At 36.4% G+C, this 10,590-nt stretch overlaps 2 protein-coding genes across 4 annotated transcripts in view; both read right to left on the reverse strand.

Moving 5' to 3' along the window:
• Nucleotides 1-2,204, reverse strand: part of LOC127854654 (14-3-3 protein epsilon-like) — a 29,887-nt gene extending 27,683 nt beyond the window's left edge. Inside the window, 1 exon segment of the mRNA XM_052389720.1 lies at nt 2,016-2,204. Within this exon segment, the coding sequence (XP_052245680.1) occupies nt 2,016-2,079 (64 nt within the window). The 5' untranslated portion in view covers nt 2,080-2,204.
• LOC127854666 (14-3-3 protein epsilon-like) overlaps nt 1-10,590 on the reverse strand; it is a 159,370-nt gene that overhangs the window by 16,192 nt on the left and 132,588 nt on the right. The gene's annotated exons all lie outside the window — the stretch shown is intronic.

A 10,590-nucleotide genomic window follows, 5' to 3' on the forward strand; every position in this document is an offset into this window, starting at 1 on the left:
ATTTCATTGTATATACTATGGCTGTGTAAGTCGGTTATTGTTTATTATATGCTACACATGCTTGATAAATAAAAATATCTTTGTGTGTTTAATGTTTCAGTACGTATACGAAAAATAAATTTAAAAATCCTGACGATTTATTTACATGCTAACGCAGTGTAATAGTTAACAGAGTGCACTTTAATTTTTGCCCGTTATCAGAAAGTCCACGGAAAGCACGTTTTTTTACATGATGCAATAAAACATTTCTTTGTACATGTATCGTATTGCATTCAATCTAAATTTAAATTCGCTTGTCCAATGTAAGATGTGTCCCATAATGCACTGTACTAATTTTTCTGAAAAATGGCGTAGGCATATGAATTTGTTTACGAAGTTCGTAAACATATTTCTTGTCATAAATGTTAAACATTATTTTTTCGTAAGTGATGTAATTATATTGGATTATCGGATAAATGTGCACATTAGAAAAGCGGTATGTATACTTTTATCGTTTGATTCGGTTTATGTGCATGTATTTGCGGATGACAACACAGCATGACGATACACAGGACCTATATTATAGGCTATACTTTACCTGTTTTTATAGCCCCTTAAATAAATAAGCTCAAAACTTATAACGCTGTCCGTTTATAACGCTGTTGCGTGGCTTGGACCCCGTCATCCGCGTTATATTGGAGTTACAGTGTACAATGTAAGTTGAACTTTAAAAAAGATATAAGTTTATTCTCAAAATTTGAAGGATTTATTAGCAAAACAACCACACGTATATCCCACTTTTCTAGATGTAGCAATTTTTCCAAATCCAAAGGGACCCCAAAATAGTGAAAAAAAGAAAACACAACACATGTATGAATCTTCAATGTGTTTAAAACACATTTGTACACTTATAATAAAACGCAATTGAAACATTTCAATTAATGAATTGATTACACAAACTATTATCTTTGAAAATAACGTCTGACACTGGAGTTACTTGACAATTGTCATAATGCCTAAGAAGATATATTCAAAGCAATGAAGGAAATTAATTGTGTTTGCAACTTAATCCAAGTTCTTTAACATTGACATGAATAAAGGAGTGGCAACCAAAAAGTCGTAGTCTAGCGCAAGATAATATGCCTGGTTGCAAATAATTAACTTGAACGACACACATTGGGTGTAGGGCAAGTCGAAAAATAGGTTATTTGTTTATTGTAAACTCATTCAGACAAAGTGTACGCCGTTTGCCTTTAAAGGGGCCTTTTCACAGATTTTGGTATTTTTTTAACTTATTCATTAAATGCTTTATATTGATAAATGTAAACATTGGATCGCAAAAGCTCCAGTAAAAAATCAAGAAAAAAATTAAAAAAAGGAAAAGAACATTGCCCGGAGCAGGTTTCGAACCAGTGACCCCTGGAGTCCTGCCAGAGTCCTGAAGTAAAAACGCTTTAGCCTACTGAGCTATTCCGCCGAGTACACATACTTGACGTATTTTATACCTTATATACGCAATCTTCGTAGTTTCACAAAATTTAACGACAAAAACAGAACTCTCCAAATTATTCAATCGTTTCGCGTTGCAACGCTTTATAATTTTTAGGTTTTAAAATCGTCAAAAGATGCATATAATGGCAATATTAGAGCATGGTTAATGTTCAGTATTACTGTTTCCTCACAAATATCATAACTAAAACGAAAACTTACGAATCTGAAACAACTTTTTTCAATTTTGTCAATTTACCAAAGCGTGAAAAGATCCCTTTAAGATATTATTTCTGACTCATTAGAAATAGATTCAAGATGGCTTCCACCTGTCAAAATTTCCATGGTCACTAGTGATACAACAGCCGAATTTGAGTGCATCGCACTGTTCTGCGTTTTTTTAAATTGCATATTGATCAGTCTCTGTAAATGTCATCAACAGTATCAGACATAAGTAAAAAAAAAGACGTTGACGTTTTCTCTGATACTTCCTGAAATAAGATCAATTTTTTTTTTCGATCACATAATAGCGAAAGATATCCATTTACCATCGTATCGTTCTGCCTGCTCGGCCAGTTTTGCTTGGTAAACATTATCCTCCCTATCGGCCATGGTGGATGTTTTTCCTGAACCAGTGATTGAAATGGATACAAAATGTTATATTATACACTGAAATGGCCGAAAATGGCTACAACCGCCAACTGAAAGTAGTTCTTACATGAATAATCGAAGATATTAATCCGCGATGAGAACGTGTTCGATCAAGTCGGCATAATGACCGGTTCCAATTTAATTTACGTTGAATGTAAATATTGAGGATTGTTTTTGGAGAGTATTTATTCTATAAAACTTTGCAGTGTTTAAAAATTAGTTATTTTGTATGTAATTAATTCTCTTTAGATATTATAGAACCATCACAATAACATGTTAACGTCAATTGTATTTTAACTGTAACTAGAAATGGCGCGGCAGAGGCCGACGCGTATCCCCACGCCGCATGTTTGACCCAGGGGAGCCCCAGGGTTGGTAATGGGGCCATGCATAGTTGAGATTGACTGTATTGTCATAAGAGAAGTTCAGTATCAATTAGAAGTGAATTGGTGTAGAAATGAAGAAATTATAGTAAAAGGCAATTTTGGATGGGCGTGGCCTATGTGGGCGGGGTGCCCCAGGGTTGGTAATGGGGCCATACATAGTTGAGATTGACTGTATTGTCATAAAAGAGGTTAAGTATCAATTTGAAGTGAATCGGTGTAGAGATGAAGAAATTATAGTAAAAGTCAATTTTGGGTGGGCGTGGCCTATGTGGGCGGGGCGCCCCAGGGTTGGTAATGGGGCCATGCATAGTTGAGATTAACCGTATTGTCATACGAGAGGTTCAGTATCAATTTGATGTGAATCGGTGTAGAAATGAAGAAATTGTAGTAAAAGGCAATTTTGGGTGGGCGTGGCCTATGTAGGCGGGGTGCCCCAGGGTTGGTAATTGGGCCATGCATAGCTGAGATTGACCGTATTGTCATAAAAAAGGTTCAGTATCAATTTGAAGTGAATCGGTGTAGAAATAAAGAAATTATAGTAAAACTGCAATTTTGGGTGGGTGTGGCCTATGTGGGCGGGGCGCCCCAGGGCTGGTAATGGGGCCATGCATAGTTGAGATTGACCGTATTGTCATAAGAGAGGTTCGGTATCAATTTGAAGACAATCGGTGTAGAAATGAAGAAATTATAGTAAAATAACCTAAACAAATGAGTGAAAATCTCTGACCCGGCCCCGCCCCAACACCCATAACTTTTGAATCAGGGGTCAGATCAAAATTCACATATGCTCATAGCTACAATGTGTGTTAGTTTCAAGGTTCTGGTGCGTATAGTGAAGGAGGAGATAGTGGCCAGGACGGACGAACGGACGGACGGACAGACAGACAGACGGACAACCGGACAGACGGCGGAGATAACCACAATTTCCACACGCTTTTCAAAAGCGTGGGGATAATAACTTTTTTACATATTTTTTTAAAGTTCACTCGAATTATTAATATATTATTTTAACCTTAAACTAGAAATTATATGTACCATGGAAACATTTCTTTGAAATGTTTCTTAAACGACCTAACAAGCTGGTATGTTTCCGATTTTGACAATGACCCCTCCCCGAATTAATATCTACTTTGTGTTAGCTAAAATGCTAATACATATTTTAATAAAGATTCTTCGATGTAGCAACAATACTTGCTTACTTGCTGAGGTAAGCGCTACACAGGTTCAAAATGTCTTTCTTTTAAAATCTGATCAACATATGAATGTGCGCGCATGCAAGTTAATATGTATTACCGGTTTTATTAGTTTAGCTGCGACACACAAACCCGACAGACGGGCGCAAGGACTGACGGGCAAAACTATATGCCTCTTGGTTGTCAGTCCCAGAGACATAAAATGAATCCGGTGATATATGTTTTATTGTGTTTAAAACATGCAATCAAAAGCGAGTAATTATCAAATACACAATGAGCCAACAGACCACGTATCATATATTAATATTCCTCGAGATTCTTTTTCTAGAATACATATACAGGAGTTCTTCCATTTTCAATGTAAAGACAATCTTAACAAACTGTATAGCATTGAAATGGTACTGGCCAATCGTGCTCTCATGCGGGTTCTAAATAAACCTAAAAAATAAAATTAGTTTGCCCTTTATATATATATACGCCGCCCCAAGTAACTGACTATAAATATATATACCCGGTATGTTCTAATGATTGCATTTGGATTTTTACTTATACCTGCAGTCCACCAGACACCCGTTGCCATTTTGTCACATTTTGGCTGAATCGAGGACGTCTCGGCGATGACCTGGGACTATTCCGTGTAAATCGTTACGCTTTTGCAACCACATGGGACAGTCGGTGTCTAAGCAGAAAAGCAAAACTGAAAAACGTCGACATCCTAACCGTAGATGTTTGCAACAATTCGGAAAGTTTTGGAACATATCGATATTTACTCAATATCTCATGAAATCCATCTAACACGATTCTTTATTTTTTAAACCCGAGCAGATCGTAAAAGGTGAAAATGAAAGCGTCATGGAGTTGAATCGTCACATGATTAAACTAACGCCGCTTGTTACTCGACATCGTCGGAAAGTATTTGGTTTTTTACAGGTTAAATATCCACCTTTAGCAATCCAGACATTTAAAACTCATACTCATCGTGATGTTTCCTGCTGTCTTTCTGCATATTGAAGAATGCGCGTAGGGTGGATAAATCATTTATGGAGCCTGAAGAAGGCTTTCCGATACTCGAATGTTGAAAAGCCTCCGCCAAGCGGGAGGCGTTAGGCATAGTGCTTATCCGTTCTTCCACCACGAAATGTGTGCATACAATCCTCGTTGACTGCTGCGTGGGTTTCGTTCAAACTTTAATGGGTATTAATAAATTATCAAAATAAAATGTTTTTCGACTTACTCTCTTACGTAGCACAATTTGTTGTACAAAGGCAGCTAGGGCAAACGAAAAGGGTAAAAGTTTGGTTCTGCTTGAAATATGTATGCACACATTGGGATGGTCACTGATGGTCGAGTGAATAACTAGATAAATAGGCGTTATTATAATAGGCTTTAGCCAAACTTGGTTATACGCGATGTTCTTGTTGATGACTGCGATGCAGTTATTAATGCAGTAAAATGAGCCTCACGATTAGTGAACAGACAGTTCAAGCCTCATGCGTTGACAATAAATGCACATGCACGTTTTGCTACATGGGAGTATCTTAATAACTTTGACGCTTTTAATGAAAACTGCTCCGCCCCTTGGGAAATATTTTTCAAAGAACCGGAACCATTTTCAAACTCGATAGAGAAATATAGATATCATAATAAGAAATTTTCTGAGCAAGTTTCGTGAAAAAAAGACTTATAATGTTCACAAGGTATCATTATAGCCATGTAATGAAGATTGCCCCACCAGCTGACCGCCATATTTGTTAATGGACCGGAACCTTTTTTCATATCAGTCGAATATCTGAAACATGCTTTAGGAAACCTTCATAAAGATTGGACAAACATGTGACTTTTTGAGAGTTCACAAGTCTTTTCTTTCTTTCTTTAATTTGATATAGTGTTTCACATCACTCGGTCCAATTTCGATATCATTGGGAAAAATGTTTTGACCATGTGTTTTCTAGTGTTCATATGAGTAATAATTACACCGGACGCCGGACCAAATGTAATGACATAAGTACACCATAAGAGCGTTGTGCTAAGATCAGCTCAAACGCAAGAAATCATTAAAACAAGAAATATCTTTTAAAAAAAGATATACGGCGTTGATTGTAGTTGGAGTTTGTGAAAGGTAAAGCGTTCAATGAATGAGATCAAGGATAGCGAATGTCTTTTTCTGTGCAGTTCTTAGCTGCATCACTTGCAGTACGGGATGTTACGCGGAGTTTTCGCGGCTTATTTTACATTATTACATATTGCTGGTCATAAACCGATAGATACAAAACAGAAAACCAAAAGAAGAATGGAAGTGAAATTAAAACATATGAGTCAACCGGCCACACGCGAAGTATCCGTATATATTTTAAATATTTATACGCGTGTTCTTCGAAAAAACCTGTTTTAGTGGTTTGTCGGGCATTGCTATTTGATTCGATTATTAACAGTATCGAGAATCATCGCGCTCATGCTTAATACATTAGTCAATATGGTGGAATAATTCTTGTTAAATTAATTAAAAATAATATTTATCATGGTATTGTTGAAAACACATTAAGAATCTATTATTGACATACCATAATTATATCGCTGAATATCTTCATTGAACATCTTTCTGGTCTAAAGAAAATTCAAGTTCACCTAGTTCACGCGATAGTGTCTTTATTATATAACGATTATTTTACTGGCCACGAACTCTACATTCACAACACTAACCGCGAACTGGCCCTTATACCTCGCGGGTTGAAATGCATACATAAAAGTGAGGCCACGCTTCCACTGCTCTTTATACTTTTACATGTTAACATGTTGACAGGAATATGGAAGTCAGTACTAAATATGAGAACATAGCCTTTAAGTAAAAACACTATCGCGCTAGCAATCCTCTAAAAATAAAAACTGTATTGATGTCGAGATTGAGTGTAAAACTGTTCTATCTATTAAGCCTTTTCATTAAATATAAAATTGTTTCATGCTGAACACGAAGAACATCAGTGTTACAAAGACGCGGACATGTTTCCAATGTTCTGTCGGTATTGTCAAATCAACCTATGGGATAAATGAAGTGTATTCATTCTGACCTAGCCGCGGGAAATTTTATTTGAATTTTATTGGACAGTTACAAAGGTCAGGTAAGGTGAAAAGCTGGCGAATACAGCTACGCCGAAAAAATACGAATTATTTTATTATTCAGCGTATGAAGCATGCACAACTAGAAAAGTGATTACGAATACACATTCAGATCGACCGAAGGTCGTAACCTCGCATCTCTATGAGGGGTATGGTAAGTTCATTTTCATACATACCCGATGATTAATATAAATATGAATTAAAGAACTACAATAGAGCGCACATGAAAGACTTTAAAGTAAGGTACATGACTCAAAACTAGTAACAAAAACAAGAGATGTGTTTGTCAGAAACACAATGCCCACTAGCTATTGCGCCGCTTTGAAATAACATTTCAATATATCATTTGGCAGGGGTTAATAAATTATCTCCCTTTTAAAGCTTATTACTTCCCTTGGATTGTATTTTTTAACTTTTGACCCTGAGCTTTCACCACTCAAAATGTGCAGCTTCATGAGATACACATGCATGTCAAATATCAAGTTGCTATCTTCAATATTGCAAAAGTTATGACCAATGTTAAAGCTTTCGGACTGACGGACAGACAGACGGACAGTTCAACTGCTATATGCCACCCTACCGGGGGTAATAATAATAAATACTACATTACAAGTACAATGGACTAAACAAAATCAATTTAAAAACAACATATTAAGAGCTGTTTACTTATATAAAAGCGGAACAAACATCTGTATTTTAATATATTTTGTTGCTGGCCATAACCTTATATGACCCAGTGGAAAAATGGAAAGACTATGTGTGGGTATGTCGGAGTTTATTTACAGGTCATCGCCTAGTGTTCGCGACGACTATCTTATGTGCTGATCGACCCATGTGATCTTCCAGGGGAACCTATTTAATTTGGAGCCAAAGTAAGTCAAATTTGCCCGGCTTCCGCCGAAGAAACAAAAATATCTTAATACAAATAGACCAGAGTACGGTGGCCAGTGAGACCTTAATGGTCACTAATAGTAAAAGAGGGAGGGTGTTGCTACGATCAGGGTCCCACATAAACATATATAAATATGTCTGCATACCGTAGGTCCCTGATATGATGGTGTGCTGTGTGGGCTACGTTATGTATTGCGTGTGTCTCTTGTGTGTTTGTCTGGAGCGGCAAAGGAGTGAGTAATTTTACTTGTTTGCGAAGTCCGTCGTAAAAGTCAATTTCGTCTGGAAAGATGGAAAGTCTTTACCATTGACTTTTTGAGACACTAATTAACTGATTAGACAGGATAAAAATATTCCGTAGTAGAGATTAAGGAATTTTGGTATATGACATTAGGTTAGAAAAACCTACGGTACATTTAACCAACATACATGTATGCCATGCAAATTTCATGTTCACATTTATTTATTTAGAATAAGTCATGCGAAATTTGTAAACAATAACAATACTACATTTTATTAAATATTGTCAGATGTCTTCTATATTTACATATTTGAAGCAATGGACAATTTAAAAATAAAACATACCGGTACACTGAAACATTAAGTGAAGCGAGCTTAGCATGTGCTACAATAGCTATGTGCTATATTTGTGCGCCAGTTGCAGATATACCAGTGCTGGTAAATTCATTTTAACGATGTAAACTTTCATTCCACACAGTTCACACATTAATTGTATTTATAACAAGTGATGTGAGGTGGCATGGCAGATTTAAACATAGTGTGAGCTGTATTTATACAAGAGCTGTCAGAGGACAGCGCGCTCGACTATTTGAGTGCTTGACAGCATAATGTAAGCCATCATCGGGTAATTGTTCATATTCAATTTTTTTAGACGATCTTTCAAAATAAAAAAAAGGAAAAACAATTTTTTTTCTTTGGGGGGGGGGGGTGAGAGGGGGGTATAATGTGGGGCATGATAATTTATTAGATAATGTTTAAAAAAATAAATATTTTTTTGGGGGTGGGGGTGGGGGGTGAGAGGGGTATAATGTGGGGTGTGGTAATTTGGTAATTTATTAGATGATGTTTTAAAAAAAAACATTTTTTTTTTGGGGGGGGGGTAGGTGGGGGGGGGGGTAGGGGGGTGAGAGGGGGGTATAATGTGGGGTGTGGTAATTTATTAGATGATGTTAAAAAAAATGGGGGGGGGGCTGGGGGGGGTAGGGGAGTGGGGGTGAGAGGGGGGTATAATGTGGGGGTGTGGTAATTTATTAGATGATGTTTAAAAAAAATGGGGGGGGGAGGAGGTTGGGGGGAAGGGATTTTGGGTAGGGGCGTGGGGTATTGTTTGGGTGGAATCCATTGTGGTATTCAGGTAAGTGTTATTTTGTCAAAGTAATAATAAAATGTGATCATAAATAAAGAAGTTATGGCAATTTAAGCAAAATGTTCAATTATCTAAGTGTAAAAGGGGCCATAATTACGTCAAAATGCTTGATACAGTGGTTTGCTCTTGTTTATAGGTTGGGGTCATGTTGGTAAACAAGTATGCAACATATAAAAGCAATATGTCAAAGGATATAGGAAATATTTGGGGTAGTACGCAAACTTTAACATAGATTTATCAATAATATGCATATTCTAAGTATAAAAGGGGCAATAATTATGACAAAATGCTTGATAGAGTTGTCTGCTCTTGTTTATAGGTTGGGGTGATGTTGGTAAACAAGTATGCAAAATATAAAAGCAATATGTCAAGGGACAATGAAAATAAATGGGGTTGTACAAAAACTATAACATTTGCTGCATATTCTAAGTGGAAAAGGGGCCATAATTATGACAAAATGCTTGATAGAGTTGTCTGCTCTTGTTTATAGGTTGAGGTCATGTTGGTAAACAAGTATGCAAAATATGAAAGCAATATGTCAAGGGACAAAGAAAATATTTGGGGTAGTACGAAAACTTTAACATTTGCACGCTAACGCTGACGCAGACGCCGGGGTGAGTAGTATAGCTCCACTATATATATTTCATATATAATAGTCGAGCTAAAAATGGAATGTAGACTTTCCATGTTTAGACACATGAGCTTTATTTATGACATGTCCTGTGACATTGCACATTTAGACACTTAAGCTATTTTTATAACATGCAAAGTGACTTTCCACATTTAGACACAATGTGAGCCGTATATATAACATTCAATTTGAATGTCTGCATTGTGACATAACATAGGCTGTATTTATCACATGCAATATGAACGTCCGCATTGTGACACAACATTTGCGGTATTTGTAACATGCAATATGAATGTTCGCGTTGTGACACAAGATAAGTTGTATTCATAACATGCAATTAGGAGTGTGTCTGCATTGTGACACAACATTTACTGTATTGTCTGAATTGTGACACAACATTTACTGTATTTATAACATTCAATATGAATGTGCCCGCATTGTGACACAACATTATCTGTAAATATAACATGCAATATTAATGTACCTACATTGTGACACAACATTATCTGTATTTATAAAATGCAATATGAATGTGCCCGCATTGTGACACAACATTATCTGTATTTATAACATGCAATATCAATGTGCCCGCATTGTGACACATTATCTGTATTTATAACATGCAATATGAATGTCCCCATTGTGACACAACATTATCTGTATTTATAACATGCAATATGAATGTGCCTGCATTGTGACACAACATTAACTGTATTTATAACATGCAATGTGAATGTGCCCGCATTGTGACACAACATTAACTGTATTTATAACATGCAATATGAATGTGCCCACATTGTGACACAACATTATCTGTATTTATAACATGCAATATGAATGTGCCCGCATTGTGACACAACATTAACTGTA

The sequence above is a fragment of the Dreissena polymorpha genome, chromosome 1 (genome assembly GCF_020536995.1).
Source record: "Dreissena polymorpha isolate Duluth1 chromosome 1, UMN_Dpol_1.0, whole genome shotgun sequence".
NCBI lineage: Eukaryota > Metazoa > Mollusca > Bivalvia > Myida > Dreissenidae > Dreissena > Dreissena polymorpha.